The sequence below is a fragment of the Anarrhichthys ocellatus genome, unplaced genomic scaffold (assembly GCF_004355925.1).
Source record: "Anarrhichthys ocellatus isolate YVR2014 unplaced genomic scaffold, GSC_Weel_1.0 scaffold1, whole genome shotgun sequence".
In the NCBI taxonomy this organism is placed as follows: Eukaryota; Metazoa; Chordata; class Actinopteri; order Perciformes; family Anarhichadidae; genus Anarrhichthys; species Anarrhichthys ocellatus.
This window is the reverse complement of record NW_022280031.1, coordinates 15,381,937-15,403,476: the sequence shown is the minus strand read 5'-3', so window position 1 is coordinate 15,403,476 and position 21,540 is coordinate 15,381,937. Positions and strand designations below refer to the sequence as shown.

Here is a 21,540-nt window from a genome sequence, read left to right as displayed (position 1 = left end):
CAAACGCACAGTCCATTGTTTTTATCAGGACTATTTCTTTGGTCGAGCGTAGCTCCAATAACACCAGTTTTCAGTGAGGTCTGTGATTTATCGAGTCATTGTGTTCAGGAAAGACATATTGCTGTTGAGCTTTTGTTGTTTTTTCCAATTCTTTGAGCACCTCAAACACAATTCTTTTCACCTGCATTGCTTTTGGAAGTGTATAGATACCATTTTTTTCCTTTAATCCAAAGCAAGACTATAAATCCTTTTGAAACACATCTTTCCTCTTACAAATAAAAAGTTTGCTTCATTGGCAATAAAACACACTCTTGCTAAATTCAATACACTCGGGGGTTTTACTGCTACAACCTTACTTGGTCGGGTATGACAAGTAGCTTATGGTGGCTAATGTTAGCAAAGTTGCTGTACTGTATAGCTGGCATTACTGAGTCAGTTCAATGACTGTGTGACTCGTCTCCATTTCAGCGGTTGTTACATTAGCATTTAGCATTACCACACAGCCACTTGTGACAGCGGTAGCTGCTGCTTAGCAGATGTTACATCGTGTTGCTTTAGTTGAACCAACCAGAATCTGATGCTGGCTATATCCAAGCTTACTATTACATTGTTAATGTATTTAATCGAAATTATGTGTGACGATACAATACATGGTATTTGTTAAAATTCTAATTCTATGTAGGAATTCTTAGAGGTTTTCTGGCACCTTGAAACACTACGACTTTCGTCCACAAGTACCGCCAAAATTAATTCAACTCTTTTTTCGTTTCCTTAATTGTTGTAAGCGCTTTTTGCCGGTTATTATAACCGTGCACTATTTTTTGTGGTAATACATGTGCTCATATACAGTGTGCACTGTATTCCATCACATCATATCATACAGAGACGCGGGTTCCCAGTGTGATGCGGTCCTCGGTGACCTGAGCAACATAAAGCCTGTGAAGCACATTTTATTTATTCATTGATTTATTCAGTGTTGCTGTTTGTAAAATATTTCCTCATTTAGTAATGTGTCCCAGAGTTTAGCCTACCACTGAGACAGGGTGATGGGCTGCTGCTGCTTACCCGCCTCAAAGAATTTCATTTTCCTGGGATTTAGGGGAGAGCTTTAAAGCACCATGCGGGGCAAAGTGCTTCAGAGGCAGCTCCATTTTTACAAGAATACAGTAACTTCCAGTAGACTTACTACTTGAAGACTAAAATAAAATGGGTAAATGTTGAATATAAGCAAATAATAATGACTAAAGACGGATGCATAATGCTCATTACTTCAGTCTAACTGTGCAATGTCCACCTCGGTCAATAGAGTAAAAAGCTGTTCTGCTTCCCACAGAATTACTTTGCTTCCCAATGGGACGTTAAAGATCGCCAATGTAACCAGACGGGATGCAGCCAGCTACACGTGCGTCGCTAAGAATCAGTTTGGGACGGCGAGCACAACTGGGAGGCTGCTCATCACCGGTGAGTCCTGCTCTCCTCCGTCAACAGCTCACCCTTTATTGACCTACTGCTCTACAACCCGCCCTACTTTGTTCATGTTATTATGCTATGCGTATGTTGTGCTTTTCAATCAAGCAATTGTACACAGTGACAGATGAGAGTGGCAGATTTGCCTCTCAAGAGTCCTGGTGACTTTAGAAACAACGGGTTCTAGATTTCAAACGAAAGAAGACAAAAGTAGCTTTTTGTTTCTAAATGGTAACCATTGAGCTTGACAGCTGAAATAACAGCTCTATTTAGTAGATTTTATTATCCGTAGCTAGCCTGACAAACATCAAATCTGAGAGTTGCTTCTCTGGCTGACTTCTCATTGTTTTCGAGGTGACTCATATCGAATGAGCCTCTGAACACCCCCAATAGGTGTTTTCAGTTAATCCGGCTGATTACACCTCTGTCCAGGACTGTGTGGGCGTGTACAGACGCAATTGATTGACATCTCCCTGAGTCTCCTGTTAGCGTGGGAGAAATTACACCTTAATGATTGTTATTAGTAGACTAAGATTTGTCACCTAATAAATTCTGCCCAAAGCTACGCCATCTTCAACCTGAGCAGGGGTCTAAATCAGCCAGAGTAACTGGAAACACCTGAGTGGGTGTTCAGAGGGTTTAAAAAAAAGTTTGATGTCTTGCAAAATGTGCCTAAATACAGCTTCCATCACCCATGAGGCACACACATTAAAACATCGTAGGAAAATGAAAGTGTAAAAATGACGAATGACTGTTTAACAAGGGTTTATGTGTCATACCATTGCTTTAACTGGTTAGTAACTTCCTGGAGTTTCTGCTGATTGCCAGGAAATGGGTCCCAACCAACAAATAGTCCAAGCGCAGATTTGTGGTTTGCCTTGTTGTTGGAGACAGGCTAGCTGTTTCCCCTGTTTCCAATCTTTGGGCTAAGCTAAGTTAGAGACAGTGGCATCAATCTTATAATCTTACTCTTGGCAAGAAAATGAATAAGCGTATTTCCAAAACGTTCCCAGACTTTTCCTTTTAGTATGCATTTGATGGCTACTAAAGCTTACAAGTTCAACATGTAGACGGCATGGAAGTAAAAGAGCAGCATTGTTTTTGTAACACAGGGAAAAGTCAGTCAGCTCTAATATTAGAGTAAGGTATAATGACAAAACATCAACAATCTAAAACATACACGACATAGTTCCGATGTTGACTGTTCTCTCTGGACTCTTTAGATGCCAGGTGTTGCTCTTTCTACAGCCCCAGCATAGCGTCTTAGAAATCCAAAGCTTTTAAAGTCTTGCTCTGCCCAGTTGTGGTCACACCGCTGTGATTGGACATTTCCTATCAAGGGATGGATTCAGCTAATGGTCAATTTCCTTTCCTTTCAAAGTAAAAGTCAACCATTTCTTCTCAATTTATGGCTCGAGGGTACCTCTATTTATATTGAATGTTGTATTGCATGTTTAACGTTAACAACCAAAGTTATTGTCAAATTAATATGACTGGTATACGTTATGATAAAAACAGCAGTTAATAAGTAACAAAAACATTATCCTTGATTTAGTCAAAGGTCATTATTTATGAAGGCAGTGACATAACACGTACATGTAGCCCTCCAGTTTTATCTGTTGTGTGTGCATGGCCACCTGACCTATTTTTCTCATTAGCTTCTATTCTTCTCACACACTGGCAGCTGAACCATTTAATGTCAGAGAATTTAATTACTGTGACCTTTCCTCAACAAACTCCAATCCACCACAGCCACCAGTGGGAATGTGCTCCCATCTCTGTAATCCTGTTTCAAGCATTTTCTCCCAAACTGATCCTAGAACATAAAGTGCGAACCTGATATGTCATTAAATGTTGCTAATGGACAGGCTTGGAATTTAAGTGCTTATTAAAATCAGGGATAGCACACATCTAATTCAATGCCTTGATTCAGCCGTTGAACTGAAGTGAGATGGCAGGTGCCGGGGGTCACGACGGTGTCACAGGTTCCCGTGGCAGCAAAATTAACATGCGTACGCCGTCGTCTGTTGTCTGCCCAGAGCCCACCAGCATCACCGTGAGGCCCAGTAACATGGAGATTATTGTTGGCGAGAGCATCGTGCTACCCTGCCAGATTGCCTGTGATCCAGCTCTGGATGTTTCTTTCTCGTGGGCATTCAACGGCCAGCTCATCGACTTCCAGCGAGACAGCGATCACTTCGAAAGAGTGGGCGGGGTGAGTCATCTCGATCATCGCGTTCAGCTACGTTCCGGGCTATTCCCGGATTAATTGGTACACGCTGTGTGATGTGTAAGGGTGGGCTGCACTGCCCTGCTGAGGTCTTCTTAGACGCCAATAACACTTAAGCAGAGAAACGTACGCCAAGACCATTTGAGAGTTTCACAGTGGGTCCGTGGCGGATGGAATATCCAAAAGATAGCCTCAATGAATGGCACTGTCATTGTCTGTAATTCGGGGTCCATACCTTTTTGAATTGTCTGTGTGATCTGCCCTGTGTTACACTTCTCAAGATATATTAGTGAAATGCCATTTCAGTCATAAAGAGGGTCTTCATTAATAGGTCTTTATACTTTTTCATCCCTTCAACTTCTAGCTCTCTTACCTCAAAGGAGAACATCTTATCGTCTCCCCCTGGCGTAATTTAATTCTGCATACCTATTTGTGAATTTTGAGCCCCGAAAAATAATTAAGTAATGAGTTAGCTGGCATGGCACCAGTAAATGTCCATTTAAAATACTTATTCCCTCATATAATGATAAGTGAGGACTCTCTGTCGAGTATTTGTTCCTTTTGATGAAGGGCAAAGTCAATTGTTCAGAGCTTGTTAGTATGAAATTGCTTTACGTACGCCTTTTTTTTTTGCTTTTTATAGTGCCAGCCCGCGGTCAGCGGCCTGATCGCTGCCATTCACGTGTTAAAGGTTGACACGATATCTGAATGCCATCACAGTGTCACGGACACGCCAAATTCTTCATGAATGCAAATGGAAATTGCTAATGACATTGAACTGTGCAAAGGAATATAACGAGATATAGTTTTCACAGAATCTGTTTCCCCTGTCCAGAGAGATTACCGGCCCCCTAGCTCAACAGCTTCTGATGAATTAATTAACATAATTAAAGCAAATCTGCCTCATCACTGCCTCCATGCCAAGGAAGGACGTCTTGCTCTCTCGGGCACAAGATCCCAGGTTGGCCAGGTGGCAGCTGACATTAGAGAGAGAGAATCCGACATGGCAGAGCAGCGCATGGAAAACTGTCACCCTGAGGGAGAGGGGGTAAAAGAGAAAATAGAGCGGGAGGGGTAGTCTCTTTAGCTCTGCGCTGCTTTGTCAGGCGCCTTAGAGAGGCGGAGATCCAAAGGCGTCGTTGCTGCGGAGGGGAGCTGTGATCAGTTGCCGCTGGGGGGTGATGAAATCCGATACGAATGCACCAAGTCTTACCTGGCTCGCCCCCAGGTGACTCGCTTCTAAAAGCAACACACTTCCTCTCACCAGCTGACATGCTTTGTTACAGACTCTTCAAGAGGTGACTTTCAGAAGGAGGATTCCAGCGCACAGTCAAAACGAGAACAGAATAATGGTGTCTGGATACAACGTGTTATTACAATGTTGTAAATTACTTTTCGCCTTGGCATACATTTCGCCATTTTAAAAGGACAAAGCTTGTGATATTCTATAATTTTGTTGTTGTGTGCGACAATGAATTGATCGTACTGAACGCCCCTTTTTCACGACAGTGATATTGATATCACAGTGATATTAGAGGTTCAGTGCATGTCACACTTTGCAAGATGGGTCTAGTATCTAATTTTGACACGCCAGTGCGTTAAGTTACTGATGAATTCTAACGTTAAAATGTCTTGTTCTTTGAAAATGCAGTCAAATTCAAGCTGTACTGCTGGCAATGCATACCCAAAACGTTACTCAAAAGTGACACCATGTATGTGCCGACGTGTCCATGGCCACTTTCAATGTTGTTTTGATCGATGTTTCATTTAATGTCGCAATCTAATTAGCTGGTTTGTAGAAGTGAGTCGTAGAAACAGATATATTGTGAGAATTCAATACTTGATTTAAGACAAAATATTCCTTTATTAGTCCCACGGTGGGGGAATGTGCAGGATTACAGCAGCAACGTGGATAGTGCAAAAAGAGCAAGTAAAAAACAAAACAATAAAAAGTAAAGGTATAATAAATATGTAAATTGCAAAAAAAAAACAATAAAAGCTAAAAATACAATATAATACACATTATTGCACGTGTGAGTTAGGAAGTGTGAAGTGTTTGTATTGCATTTCAGACATTTTCGAAGAATTTTCTGAAAGCAAAACAAAATTAGCTGTAAATGGGCGTGTCTCACAGTGTGATCCAGGACCACCACTTTTGATTGACAGCCAAAGATTTTGCTACGTTTCTCTCACAACTTTTGTGTGGGACAACCCAAAATTGCACATGGGTCATAAGAAGTACTGTTCTGTAATCAAAGTTCGGTATAGCTTGTTCCTCTGTGCTGTTGAGCTCCACGGCTGTCTAAAAACCATTAAATGAGTCAAACTGGGTGACATGGGCACCGCAGTTGATTTTGAGTCGACCCAACCGAAACAGTCCTGCTGCTGTAGACATAAGAGAACCAAAAGTGTATTCATCCACAGCGGAAAATTGCTTCCAACAAATTACCCATTTAGTATGAGTAGCGTTTGCTGAAAACTACAGTGCCCAGCTGTTATAAGACAGTATTCAGCCTTTTTTTAAAGGAAACTAAACACTGTTCTTTGTTTTTTAAAAATATGTATTTACACCTTTAGTGGGAACAAATGAGCTTGGTTCTGAGAAGCTCAAACGGTGTAAGGAAGACGTTAAGAATAGAGAGACGGACAAAGACATTGTTGGATTTTGCTCTTTAATGAGATTTGCTGACAAAAAGAAAAACATAGAAAACACCAGCCTTTTAAAAATGTCTTTCATGCATCCACTAATGATACAGATGTCAAACACAGATGAGAAAGATGACAATATTTGTGTTTTGCCGTGTTCCCTCACGCCCCCCCCCCCCCCATGCATCCAGCTTATATAAAATAATATTTGCTCTCCACACTGGGAGTTCTACTCATATCTTGCTTGAGCTTATGTAATTACAGAATAATTAGGATTGCCTTGCCAATTAACTCGACTGTTTGTTTGTGTGTCCTGTGTATAGCTGGTAGGGGGTTGGGGGGGTTGGCAGGGGGCTGGTTGGTCGGGTAGCGCCTGAAGGACGGCCAAAAGCATTATTTGTGCAGACTACATCTGCCATGTCTGTTGTTGGTGTTTGAAGAGATGCAAAAATCTGTAGCCGGGAGACAATGTGATTGTGCAAAGCATTATAAATGTTTCAAACATCCTCGAGCCAAAAGCTGAGTGATGAAATAATGCTGCATCTCTTACTTAGACTCATGTTTTCCAACGATCATATTCCCCCCCTTCCAGAGTATATCAGGGGATCTGATGGTTCGTAACATCCAGCTGAACCACGGGGGGAAATACGTCTGCGTTATTGACACTGATGTGGAGAGCCTGTCCACCTCTGCCATCTTGGTTGTCAAAGGTAAGAGAGCCAAAGGATTTGGAGAGCTTGTTTTCATATGCCAGTGCATGAACACCCTGGCACCTCTGCTGTGAAATAATGTGGTGTTGAAGCATCTGCACGAGTATTCAAAGAGAAAGACGTTTGACAGAGATGGATGTGAAAAATCCTTGAAGCTTCCTGTAAATATATACGGTGCTGCCCCAGTCAGAGTTATGTCAGCTTCTGTTTACATTATATATGTGTGTATACATTTTTTAAAAAGGCAAACACACTCATACCAGCTCTGTTGATGTGTGCTCGGTGTATCTGGCTCGCTGAGCGGGCTTATCTCCAGTGATTTATATTGGTATTCATGCCTTAACAAACTGTAATAGTGGTCCCAGGTGCTTTGAGAAGGCAATGTTTATCACAGAAAATTACTATAATTGGCTCATTTACACATGGGCAAAATATCACGGAAAGCATTTAAATAATTGAGCAGTTGAGCAAACAACAGCAACATGGTAACGCCGGAGCGCCTAACAGTCACGGGACGCTCGCTCTCTTCTCCCTCTCTCAGTGTTGACTCTTCTTTCATCCTTCTTTCCAGTGTCTGCTCCCATCTAGCCCCTCTTTCCTTTTCTCATGAATGATCCCATCCCGTTCGGTAATCACTTCGTAGCCCTGCACACGAAACACGCAGTGACTGAAGAGTCCCTGCGTGCACAAGCCAAGGACGTAGCCCTTAATTGAAGGGAGCACGGTCGCCTTGATATATAACGAGGTGCAAAAGCCGTAATGAGTTTGATGACGGGAGGCTTCTTGGGACCTCATTGTCTGATTGATTCAGGTCCGCCAGGTCCTCCGGACAGAGTAGCAGTGGAGGAGATCACAGACAGCACGGCCCAGCTTTCCTGGACTCCCGGAAGGGACAACGGCAGCCCCATCACCGGCTACATCATCCAGGGCCGCACGCCCTTTACTGTGGGCTGGCAGGCTGTTGAAACAGGTACCGTGGAACACTCCCACCGTCCCTTTGCAGTATTTATCTGGATTGTTCTCTTGAGTTTTTATTTATTCATCATTCAATTTGAGTCCAGTTGTGCGACAACCTGATTTTCTAAAGAACACGTTTCCAATTCACAGTGCCGGAGATGGTCAACGGTAACACGCTGACGGCGACAGTGGTGGGTCTGAACGCCTGGGTGGAGTACGAGTTCAGGGTAGTGGTCCGCAATATCGTAGGCCTGGGAGAGCCCAGTCCGGCCTCAGCCATGACCAGGACAGAGGATACCAGTACGTCAAACTAAACACTTTTTTTACACAGATTTGCAGCGATTTAAAAGTAATTATTTACCAGGGAACTCTCTGGATTTCTCGTCATGAATTAAATATTTCAACCACAGTGCAGCTGTAAATAACCTGATTATTTTTTTAAATGTTCTGATGTTTTTACAACAATGCTTTTACGCTATCTTTGAGGTGGAAAAAAACACTGTCGAGTGTCCAGTCGTCTGCTGAAAATAACAGCCGGGAATCTGAGTGTAATGGTTTACTAGTCTGGTGTAGATGAAGTTAGATACTGATCAATCCTTGCATTGCATTGTCTGGAGATTTCAATAATTAATGAAGTTGATTAGGTTTCCAAAACCCTGGTTTATATCTAGTGACATGTGAAGAGCAGTATCGGTAAGACCGCATAATTGACACGTCAAGCTGTAATAAATTCCACTTACTTGGTGTCACATTTGAGAATGGACCGCACTTACGTTGAGTTTTTCTACCACAGTGAATTATTGTGATATTCAGAGAAAAAACTTTGAGACATTAATATCATGAATTTGATAGAAAACACTTGACGTTGTGGTACCACCAGCCACCAACTTAATTCCGTAAGTAGTAAAGTAGTGTTCTTAGTTTTCTTTCATGCTTTTTTTCACTGTTCTTTTCTGAACATGAATAAATATTAATACAGTCATATTTTGCACTCGGCGGATTACATTATGGCAGTGTTTAACGGTGGCATCTGAGGTTGATCCAAAATTGTAAATTGGTTCCTTGACAAGAAGTCACACCATTTTTGCGAGTATTTTATCGAAAATGTACCAATGATCCCTTTAATCTAAGAGAATACCCGTGTTTGTTTTTGTCAACTTTTTCTCCGAATAATACCCCCCTTCCAATTCCCCGGCGCCATAATTCTTTTATTTGGAAGCCCTAATATGCCGTTGTAGGAACGACTCTTAATAATAATAATATTCAGGCATTTTTCTCAGGATTCTGGAGCAGAATTCCGAGGAAGTATCGTGATCTCTGTCCCAACATTCAACCCTAACCCAACAATGCATGAGCATCGGATATAAGTGCTGCGTCAACCATTTGCTGATATCACACATTAAATGCGATGCTCCACTTACTATACAATACTAAAAGGACGTTCACGAGTGCTCCTCCACCTACATTATCAGCTTTGCCATCACACTGCGGTGCACAAACAGCGTTTGAGTGGGAACAGGAGTGAAGTGGGTTGGAGCCGAGTGTCATTCGCAAAGCTACAGATCTTGGCTTGGTGTTTATGCACATTGACATTTGGGAAATATCGGTAATTCACTACTCTCTGTGTTTGCACAGTGAGGGATTTGCGGGCAGTAAAATAGAAGACGGCATCTGCAGCAGGCAGCCTTGTCATAAGGCTACAAGTATAGTTTGGGCTTGTCGTAGCTTTGTAAACTGTGTACTAATTGCTCCCCTCTGGGCTTTACCTCTCAGTTCCTGATACAGCTCCCACTGATGTCGGAGGTGGAGGCGGTACAAAGTCTGAATTAGTGATAACATGGGAGGTAAGTCATCTTTCAGATTTTAGTGTTCTATCCATCGCCGAGTAAGGCTTCTGCTTAATTGCGCAGAATTGAACGGAGCAATTTTATGGCCCACATTAGAGCAAGGCACCTCAGGCCCCAAGTGCCCTCTCTCCCTCCAAAAGCAGGGACGGAGAGCCCTCGTTCCGGATGGTTTTGCATTTTAGCCACAATCGCATAGCCACGCAGGAGGAAGAGATGAGGCAGAATGTGATTTAGGAGTGTTCTAGGGCGGCAACGGCAAAGAAAGGAGCCACGTCTAATCGCAGGAGCCCTTATCGGAGGTACAGCGCAGAGACGGGCCTGTCCGTTTCTTCGTCTGTATGCGTTTTAATATCACTATAGTTTTGTGTTTCGCTCCCAGCCTGTCCCCGAGGAACTGCAGAACGGAGAGGGCTTCGGCTACATCATTGCCTTCCGGCCCGTGGGCACGGTCACGTGGACGCGAGCGGTCATCTCCACGCCCGGCGTGGCGCCCTATGTCTTCCGCAACGACACCATCCCGCCCTTCTCGCCCTTTGACGTGAAAGTGGGGGCGTACAACAACCGAGGGGAGGGGCCCTTCAGCTCCATCGCCACCGTGTACTCAGCGGAGGAGGGTAAGCACGGACTTCACAGCCCGGCAGCGGAGAGTGATGCTTAAATAAGCTCTAATCTCTCTGCTCTCAACTATGACCTTGAATGGCAATGATGAAATGAGCTTTCTTTTTTTTTTTTTTTTACCTCTGTGCTGTTATTTCACGCCCCTCTCAAGCTGGGAATGTCAACTTGATATTAGTTATCATGGTGGTAGATTACAGGAAATCCTAGCAGACACTTACCACACCGCGCTGTCAGGGAGGTATTCTCTTAATTGAATTTGCTGGGCAGATAGTCTTCCCTTATGTCAGTCACAGATCCCATTAAAAGAGAGTGGGGGAAATAGCTTTTCAGTGAAACTACAGGTCTATTCGGTGCCTTTCTTAATGCTATTAGCGTGTGTGTGTGATAGTGTTGGATGAGTCGGTGGGATTCTCACCAGTAGCTCTATTTTCTGCAGTCCCCAGCGTGGCTCCTAAGAAGGTTTGGACTCGAAGTGTGTCTGCAGTACAAATTGAAGTGATCTGGGAAGCTCTCCCTGCCATCTCGGAACAAGATCCAAGAGTGCTTGGCTATGAGGTACGATGTGAATCACGACAAAATCATTCCTTCCTTTTTCTCCCCTCAAATGAGATGATAATTGAGCCCATGTGGCCTGTTTATCCGATCATAACCATCCTTTCATTGCTCTTAGAATTAGTTTTCCAACTTGTAATATTCTACAATATCTTCTCATGTAAGGATCTTGTTTTTAGTGTAATGGTATCATGAAATGACCCCAACACTGTGGTGCACCAACAGCAAACCCACACGAGGAAAATAAAAAACCCTTGTCCTTTCAAGAATGCAAAGCGGGCTTTGCTGGGGGTTTTTCCCCCACCCTTCAGTGCTCTTTCAATATCTGTCACCTCTGCCCCTTAGCACAGAGCTCTCCAGTTGCCATGATGGTGGCCACATTGTCCTTTTAGAACAAAGCTCATTTCTCCAAACGCCGTCCTGAAGTGGATTTAAGCTGCCGAATCTCAATAGGCCACCAACAGCATGGATCCGGAGCCGCGTCACGGCGCATCCGTGACGCTCAGCCTTTAATTAGACGGTTAGGATTGCAAATCCAGTTTCAGTTCAATGCAATCACCGTTATCACTGCTCTAAAGATTACATTACTGTAAACTGAATCCTGCCGCTAACAACTTTACGTTGATAATACATTTGAAATACAATAATTCTACGCAATGGAATGGAGGCCGGACTTCACATTTCAATTGAATTATTTATTAACTTAACTCTTGTCACCAGACACATGAATATTGAAGATGACCCAAAGCAAGTGATCAATTAGTCCATTTAGCTTTATCAAATATTGCTTCACCCGCACCCTTAATTGGACACGAATAGCCTGGAGGAAAGCATCTTCAACAGGAGCATATACTGCTTTGCTGAAGAAAACGGTCTTTTGATACTGCAAAGCAATTTAAATATTTAGCCATTCATTTATCCATCACCTGTTTACTTTTAATATCCAACTTTCTAAGACAAAAGTAAAAAGCTGAGGCTGTTTTTATGGACAAAACAGGCAATTATCATGAATTTTCCTTCTTGGGTCAGTCATGTGATCAAACTCCCTCATTGTAATCCACATATTTCACAGATTTCATGACGGAATATAAATTTCAATAATGCGGTGAAATGCACCCCTAGAATCTGGCCATTTGTGCCCATGTTTGTGACTTTGTTTTGTTTGTTTTTTTGCACCCAATAGGTTGTGTACTGGGAAGACGACACCAAGCCTGACACTGTCGGCAAAGTGCGAATATCTGGGAAGTACACGCTGGTGAACATCACTGGGCTGAGAGCCAACACAGTCTACTACCTCTGTGTGGCCGCATTCAATACGGCTGGCCCCGGGCCACAGTCGGCGCCCATCAACGCCACCACAAAGAAACCACGTGAGTCTGTTCCCCGAGGGGCCATCGAAATCACTTCCAAATGGTGCTCGTCCGTATACCGTGAAAGGCCCCTCTCGGGTGACGTTTCACTGTCCTCTACATGACAGGCGTAGAGTTTCTTCGGCTTTGTTGGTTGTGCTCGTAAAATTCAATGTGACAAGGGAACTTTCCATTTACCTTGGGATGAAAACAAAATGTAATCAGTGGGTTGAGTGGTGCTACAGTGGCAGTTTAGCTATTCAAAATGTCTACACAAACATGTAGGGATTTAAGCCCTTACATATTCTGAGATGAGTGAAGAAATAACCATAGCATTCTTGTGTTTCATGACACCAGAATAGTAAATAGTAAGCCCTAAAAACTCATATGGAAAAAGTCCAAACACAAGCAAATGAAGACATGTTGAATAAAACATGTGCAGCACTGAGAAAAAAGTTGCCAAGTGAGAAATACAGAATACAGAAACACACTACAAATACAGAAACGCAACCAAATAATCATTTTTTCTTTTCTTTTGAATGCTGTGTTGTCAGTTTGCTTTGCTTTGTGTATATGCATCTGTTTTCTAAGTTGCAGTGTGTTGGGCTTTCAGGGCCTCCGTAGAATTCACTCTGTCTTAATCAGTGGAGGTGCTCTGCGGCAGCCACGATTTATAATTGAAGGTTTTTGTAACACCTAAATGTTCCAAGTGGAGCCCACTGTGCCTTATGAAGCAGAACTATGTAAATGGTTCAACATGCATGCATTGATATTGACACAGCATATATTACCATATCCTTTTCCAGCTCCAGATCGGGCTCCGCTCAACATACAATGGACCATGATTGGCTCCACACTCATGATGCACTGGGATGCGGTAGTAGCTACGGAGACAGAATCGAGGGTCACTGGATATTTGGTAGGTCCCAATTCACTGCATAGCTCTGATTTATCTTCAGAATCAGGGTCGACGGTTCTGGCCTCAGCTCATTTCTCCGCGTCACCTTCCCCTCCCTCAGGTGCTGCTGAAGAGACACCGCTACAACGACATCAACGCCATCCCGACCAACAAAACCACCGTTGAGCTCAGCCTGTCCGCCAACGACAACTATCTCATTCAGATCAAGGCCATGAGTGAGGGCGGCGAAGGTGTGGGCAGCGAACCCATCCACATCCATAAATTAAGTGAGTTTACTCTCGTCTGTTCTCCTGCACGTCGTTCTCTTTCTGACCACTGATAAATTGGACGGTTCAATAATTCAGAGGGGACATTTAATTCGGCTTCATCGCATCCCTTTCCATCCGTGTGTAATAGACTTATTTCGAGTGCAAGAAAAACGACCTTTTTAGAAATGCGTGCGCGGTGTCATCCATCTCTGCCATTAGGTTATTATTCCTTGTTGACTGGCTGCACAGTGCCGCAGCATATAAAGCAGTTCCCATCCCGCTACTTTGCAAAAATTGTGAGGCGGCCCAGTTTGCCGTTCTCCTCTTTGATATGCTACGAACTTTACCTTCCCAGGATTCTTAGACAGCCTCTCCTGTTGGAAGCCAGTATTAATGTAGATATGGGAAAAAAAAAAAATCACAGTTGGCTTTTGATTTATGATGACTTGTCAGAAATTTAGGGGATAGCACTGCAGAGTGCAGGTTTTGTTCTTTTGATCTGAGGAGTATTTCTGAGTTCTTCACGAGCTGCTCTGCTGCTTTTTGGTTTTGCAGGCATGGGAGCGCGGGGCTCCGGAGCGATCCGCCTCAGTCCATTGTGCCTCTCTGCGGTCCTCATCGGCGCCCTGCTCGGCTCCGCCTGGTGATGTCTAATCGGAGCCTACAGAGCGCCCTCCCTACCCCTCCGTCCCTTCAGTCAGCCTGTCCACTGGACTGGCACGAGGCCCAGGCTTTCAGTGGCCAGGATTGGGAGAGACTGGAAAGGACTGGACTCCGCCGAACTCTTTAAAGGGACCACGCCACTTTTTTTTTTTTTTCAAAGGGCCATCAGATAGAGACGTGACGATTTTTTTTGCATGCATGATACCTTTCAGTATTTTTTCCAGCGTCATAAGTGCCACCATGCTCTAGGTTACTTTTTTTGTCTTAATGACTTATCTTCTTAGTATCTTTTGGAGATACTAATGCCTTAAAAAAACATTCTACACATACAGTCCATACCAAAGTAGGTGACAGGCTGCTTGCTTTATGGTTTCTTTAACTCACAAGAATTGATCTTCTCCAGATCGGCCTCTCAACAGGCGATTACCTACTGTACATTCATTGATTTCATGCATATTTTATCGTCTCAAAAATGAAGTTTAAGTAAACCAGTTCCATTGACAGAATATCAACCAATGTCCTAATCACATTTTTCGCAGCTTTTGCCAAAAGAAACACCAATTGCATGCTTCAAAAAATCTTACCAGGCTTTGACAGATATACGAAAGATGCATAGCAAATTGATCAACTGTGCCTCAAACCCACTTATCTCCGCATACTGAAGTAATGTTAGGTCTGTTGGAGAGCCACAGTCTCCTGAGCTTAAGGCCCTCTGTACAATACTCTGAAAGAGCTTGGCATTTTGCCATCTCTTGCTCCTCTAAATAATAAATGGCCATCACACTCTGCGTACTCAGTCTGGCTTAAAAAGCTGGGATTGCAGAAGATATAGGCGTGTGGTGTCAGATCCCATGTGTGCTGTTCCTCCTCCACATTTAGACAACCCCTGTTCTACATAGTATATTATCTCAAAGGAACATGTAACATGTACACATCCCATATGACCAGCTGGCCCAGTGCACAATACACTACAACATAACAGTGCCTTCACTAGAGCTCACTTATTTCTCTTTCTGTCCTTTTCCAATAGCTTAGGGGAAAGATTCATGTTGCAGAAGAAGGCATTGTTTGCTTTTCTCTCTCCGAAGAAGTTTGTCAGGAAGGACAGGAAACTCAGAATGTAGAGGGAGCCCGTTATTGGAGAGGGTATGTTGATTAAATTTTCATCGGGACAAGCACCGGGTTTACCTTAGACTAAAAGGGTTGGAAGCTTTAGGAAAGCCGCAATGGATTGAGATATATGGCGGAAATTTCGGTCCCAGTATTTATGGCTTGTGGTTTTAATAAATGTATGACTCCATCCGAAGCATAATTTATGGGCTATTAAGGCATCAGAATAATTGATGCCAATACTGCGGTGAGAGTGCCTGACTGGAAATGGAGCGAAAGGCACGGCTGTCATTTTACCCCCACCCCATCACCGCCCATTGGACACACACCAGACAGAACAGAAACAAAAGAGCGCTGCTACTCTGCTGAGGGGGGGCTACTTTTCACGCCCTTTTTTATCATGTGGATGAGTCTGTCAAAAGCCAACCCAAGAAAGGCATGATTACTGGGGTCCTGGCGATGTTCATTCGTGGACATGGAAGGATACAGTCAACTGAACTGCTACACATACTGTGCCTTTGCCGAACATGGGGCTGTGCACGATCATTAGCTCGGAGGCTGTCGTCGTCTGTATTTTGCACTCTCTATTACCCCACCACCACACCCCCACTTCCCCAAAGTCGAATGAAAGCACAAGGAATTGATGCAAGGTGACTGGATGTCCTCACTTAGCCGTCTGAACAGGTGTGCAGTCCCCAGAGGCCTCGTAAAACGTCCAAGCGGCCGACATAATCAGGCTGTCCTATCTGCTTCTTCGCCAGTTTCATAAAGCTCTGTGCTCTTTGATTAGACCGCTGCAGAACGGTCAATGAGATATTGATTTTCTTGCCCCATTATTACAGCTGTCACAATTCAGCTGCTTGATTGACTCATGGCTGCGTTCTTATTGCACTCTGTTCTGTTGTGTTACAGTACAGTCAATGATGTTTGAGAACTACTATACTCCCGAGTGGACAACTTCAAAAGGCATTCTTATTCTGTTGTGTTTCGTTTTGCTTTTTACTAGAAATCTCACTGTATTTGCGCAATTAGTTTCACAGATTTTTACAAGTATTTTGTAGTGTAGTGGTAGATTGTGATTTTTGCATTGGAGCAGTGACCTGAAAGTGATTGGCTGGTTGATTCGTTTGAGTCACACATCTAAGTAATTCTGTATCTTTCTTCCCAACAGCGTAAAAGCCCAGTCACACCAGCATTTCAAACAGTAGCCTAAAACCCCACGGCGTAATCAGTTCATGTCAACGGGGCGAAGTAAATCTGTGTAAATATCTTTGTGTCGTAACCATTAGCAAAGAGTCTTGACAAACCGGATAATCCAAAATGGAGGAAGCTAATATAGCGTATCAGTTTTTAGACAAGTTATGAGACAGTTTTTGATGGTACAAATATGTGGAATAAACTGTGAAAACCTTATGTCCTGTTATATAACAAGCTAATGAGCAACACTGAACAAGCTAGCTAGCTTGGGGAGTTTGTCTTTTTAATGATAGAGAACAAAGAACAAAAAGACTGACTAGCAGTAGCATGTTCCTGCTGTCTATGGTTTAGCCATTAGCTCGCTAGCTATGCTAGTAACGAGCCCTGCGATAATTCATGACGTTACCAAGCCTCTAACGATGCCTGTTTCACAAAGACGTGCGGTTGAAAATCGCTGTGCCAATTTCTGGTGTGACCGGGCCTCTAAAGCAGCTTGTGTGTGCAAATACCGAGTGGCGTTAATGTTTTCGTTTTTTTTTTTTTAATAAGGTAACCTCATCGCAAGGTGGCAGACTCATAGGTTATTAATTAATGTGTGGCAGTTTCTCAAAGCTTTCTTAATTTTTACATAGTTGTAATTTAGCCTAATGTTTCTTACCGCTGGCCTTGTGCTTCAATAAATACAACAAAGTACAATCTACAGTAATAGAAGTGAAGGCAGTGATCAGAGCAATCAGCTGAAATGGTTGAAGTGTACTGATCACAGAACAGCAACATATCTATTTATATCCACAAGGTCTATTATGTTAGGTTGGTTTCCGTGGTTGTTGTTGCTAGACAAGGAGTGTACCTGGTGTGGTGTAAATAGCTTGCATATATTTTTTAAACATGGCCATCAAAGATAAACCTTACTGCTTTTTATATAGTGTTTTCTCCGACCTTAATACTGGTGTATTAATCAATGATCTCTGTGAGATACTGACATGTAGAGTGGCATTTTCATATTGAAAAGTAACTGTTTTGTCTTGTATACTAAAATTGTGCATGTTAATCATCGTTTGTGACTTTGTGTTGGATTTTTTTCTAAAACTATAACTTAATAAAAATGTTTATTCCAGCCATTGGACTGTTCGCTTGTGTCTGCCTAACTCATGGACCCACCGACTGCTTTCTACTAGATCCAAATCCCAGGGGATCTTCCAAGTCGCAAGATCAGTTGATTTATGTTTGAACTTATTAACTGCAGATGTGGTAGAGAATTTCCACCCAACATTTCAATATCAGTTAATGCAGGTAGGTATTATTAGCTGATCCTAAACTCTTGATTTGTACCTGAGCCCTGTGTCAAAATCTACATTTGATCTAGTTTTTGCTCTCACATAGGCTAGTGCATATTCGTAAATGAACTTGTAGTAAGTCAAAGTTACCACAAACATGGAGCCAGGAAGTACTATTCCAGCTAGGAGGGCTCAACAAGATCTTATTCCTGCTCGCCATAGTTCACTGCTTGGGCAGGGGCCTTTTTGTGTAGTATCTTGACAGCGAAGGTTCGCACATGGTTAACGCAACACAATAATGTTGTGAAACGGTCGTGGTTAGGTTTAGGCAACAAAACTTCTTGGTTAGGGTTCGAAAAAACATCATGGTTATGGTTAAAAGAGCTACATCTGTTAAGTAACTTAAGCTACAGACGCCCTGAGACAGAGACGAGGCTGGAAGGCTGGTTAGTATCTGGATCAACGGGCAAATGGTGAAGCTGCAGTTTGCGCTGTACTTGCAGGCAACAGGGCACATACTGTTTGGAAACAGAAATTTGTCATTTCATTGCTAATGGATTAATGGGGCGACTGTGGCTAAGTGGAGAGCAGGGCCGTCCTTCAATCAGAGGATCGGCGGTTCAATCCCCGGCTCCACTAGTCGCATGTCGACATGTCCTTGAGCATGACACTTAACCCCAAAATTGCTCCCGTAGCTGTGCCTATGATAGAATCTGAATTATAAGTTGCTTTGGATAAAAGTGTCTGCTAAATGACTGTAATGTAATGTAATGGTAATTCTGAATTATCATCCAGACATAATCTGATTTCAAATCCCCAAGATTGAGCCAGAGAAGCTGGAAACCAGAGCAGGTCTGAAGGGTATTGAGGCTGAGACTAAATTTGCTTACAAATCGTATTAAATGTAACAAGGATTAAGGGGTTTCTTAAGGATAAACGGTGACATCAGCTGTATTTAAAACGGCCTACTACTGACGAAAGCAGTATGCAGTTTATACTGCTTACTCTTAAAAGAAGCCCTTAAAGCTCAGGGGGAAGAAACCATACTATATCATACCACTTAATGCAATATTATGGAAAAATGTATTGAACATTGTTTAGTTTTTTTTGTTGATGACCAATGTTTGTTTTCTTTATAAGATGCTGCATTGTGTAGCTTCTCTCAACTTCTACATTTTATTCCAACAGCTCATGGTGAAATAAGACAATGACGGGAGTCAATATAAAACATAGCTCCACAAAATGTGCTTAAACTGCTTTTTCAGTTACAGCGACACAACAGTGGTGCGATATCCCTACAGATAAAAATGTTATTTATTGCCTCCGAGGTAACACTAGCTAGCTAACAGTGTCAAAACACGTTTGTCGCTTCTTGATGATGCATCTTTATCGGCGTGGGGATATTCAAATGTACTGGTCATTGAAATCATGGAATTATTATATTTTAATTGGATGTTTTTCTTTTATTCACGTGAATTATTGAGCACAATTCGATATATAAAATTAACAAACATTTAGATTTTTTATATAATTTAACCATTTTAGCAACACCTGGCGATCTGAAGTCCGCCACGGTATACGAGCTTACGCACGAGAACATACAGGTGTTACTACAAGTCAAAACTCTTACAGTGTTTATGGATCTGGGTAGAAATTACATCTAATATCATTAACTTCACCCATTTTAAAGCACTATACATGACATTTTAAAGTAGCATCTAGTGCATTAGAAGACCTATAGATCTATAGAGCCTGCCGTTGAAAAACTCATAACAGTTAATTGCCAGGGCTTTAGAGATATCAAGTGAAATCCAATGGGAAAATTAGATGTTTTACATTTAAAGGTGCCACCTCCCATACTCCGAAGCAGGAACGTCAGAAAGCCGCTGCTTGTGTGATTCAAGAACCAGTGGCAAGCAAGATATGTTAGTCAGTGAGATCTAAACAGGCTTACTTTATGCCACAGCAGTCTGTAGAGCAAAGGAGTGTTTCAGAATATAATCACCCGATTCATCAAAGGACAGCTTTGCACTGCCTTTCCGCTGTGCATTTTACCCATCATTAGCCCCACACAGGCACGGTATCTGTGAAGAATGGATGTTTCTTTACTTCTGACCAGAGGTCATCTCTAATACACAGGCCGTGTGATTCGAACTTGCTTTTATGTGTGAGAAAAGGTTGCTTATTTGCTTTCACCCCATGTTGGCCTCCTTGTATGCTTTTTTTTTTTGTTGTAGCTTTCTTTATAGGAGATGCATTCTATAATATATGCAAAATGATCCCCACTGAATGTCCTGTTGTAATGAGAGATATATGAAAGCATTTCTTTAGAGTGGCACTGTCCATGCCCCTGTGATCTGTTCTTGTTTTGAGATGTGAATTTCCTTCAGTTTGGGGAAATTGTTTTCAAAATATGGTGGCGAGCCCAACAGGAGGGCTGTTTCATTAGTTCCACAAAACACTCACGTAAAAGGATTTAAAAACCAAAGTTGACTTTTGTTTTTCTCACAGAGTGTAAAGGCAGTAATTGCTCTGCAGTAGCATGATCTCCGTATGGTAAGCTGTTTACAGGGTACATTTATTACAGATGAGAAGATGTTTATGAATGTCTTCAGGTCACTTCATGCTTTCTTATTTATTGCAAATGTATGCATCAGGGTTTTTATAATTGAATAATTATAATGTTGAAAGGTTTTTGGTCTTTTCACACAGAACCTCTAATGTGATTACAAAATATAAATGTGCATTTAGGTGAGAAAAAGACAGGTATTTCCACTTGCACGGTATCTTAACAGTTTATTTTCCACGGGAATGTTTAATCTTTCATAAAAATCGAAAGAGTTCGACCTTCCTCCGATGAAATTGCTGGTTCATTTATTAAACGGATTGGCAAGATTGATGAAAATGGAAAAATATCAAAGCAATCATGCCTTGACCCGAGCTGTCACCCTTCTTTTTAAAATTAGGGCTGGTAATGCTCTTCAAAAAACATTTTTGTCATATCTGCTGAAACATTCTCACAGCGATCAATAAATCAAATGCTCCGACAATAAAAAATGTGGTTTCTGTGGCTGTAATTAGAAGTCTTCCACAGGCTACTAGGTATACGATTGTGAGTGATAGCCCAGTTTGTTGTTTACGTTCATATGATAATTTTGAAGGAAGTGAGGGAGGTCTAAAGGGAAGTCAGTGTTGCCTACAGTGAAACTCTCATTAGATTTAACGACTTTTGAAACAATATACAAGCTACTTTCATTGCAAAAGAGTTGGCAACACCGGGATGGGGTTTTTGATTGGATAATTTAAAAATATCGACCGTAGTCTTGCTAGTTTCTCATACATTAATCACCCTATCTTTAAGTTGCTAGACGTTAAGTAGCAAAGTGACATTCATTCAAAAAACGTTATAATTTTAAAAAGTACATTTATTCACCCTCTTGCCACGAGTTAGTTGATGCCCGATTATGAAATAAAAGACTTCAGCCAGATGGGGTTAGCTTAGCTTAGCATAAGCACTGGAAGCAAAAAGATATAATGTGTTAAAGCTCGGTGGCTTTACAGTTGCTCGTCTCCGGATTTTGTTACTTAAAGCCCTATATAAATTCAGTTCATTTACCATTCGCAGTCCATTTACTTTGGACAGAGCCAGGCTGCTTCCAGGCGTTATGCGAGACCAAGCTAACCATCTGCTGGCACCAGCTTCATGGCCTATTTAATGGACAGACATGGGAGGGGTATTAATCTTATCTT

The 21,540-nt window shown here is 42.3% G+C and overlaps 1 protein-coding gene across 1 annotated transcript in view; it reads left to right on the top strand.

Annotated features, from left to right (window-relative positions):
- Window positions 1–17,632, top strand: part of cntn3b (contactin 3b) — a 49,112-nt gene extending 31,480 nt beyond the window's left edge. The window contains exons 12-23 of the mRNA XM_031870007.1: window positions 1,334–1,461; window positions 3,507–3,682; window positions 6,936–7,053; window positions 7,865–8,023; window positions 8,161–8,310; window positions 9,784–9,854; window positions 10,237–10,471; window positions 10,912–11,030; window positions 12,211–12,397; window positions 13,183–13,295; window positions 13,396–13,561; window positions 14,099–17,632. Of these exons, the coding sequence (XP_031725867.1) occupies window positions 1,334–1,461; window positions 3,507–3,682; window positions 6,936–7,053; window positions 7,865–8,023; window positions 8,161–8,310; window positions 9,784–9,854; window positions 10,237–10,471; window positions 10,912–11,030; window positions 12,211–12,397; window positions 13,183–13,295; window positions 13,396–13,561; window positions 14,099–14,190 (1,714 nt within the window). The 3' untranslated portion in view covers window positions 14,191–17,632. The remainder of the gene's footprint in view (window positions 1–1,333; window positions 1,462–3,506; window positions 3,683–6,935; window positions 7,054–7,864; window positions 8,024–8,160; window positions 8,311–9,783; window positions 9,855–10,236; window positions 10,472–10,911; window positions 11,031–12,210; window positions 12,398–13,182; window positions 13,296–13,395; window positions 13,562–14,098) is intronic.
- The last annotated feature ends 3,908 nt before the right edge of the window (window positions 17,633–21,540 follow it).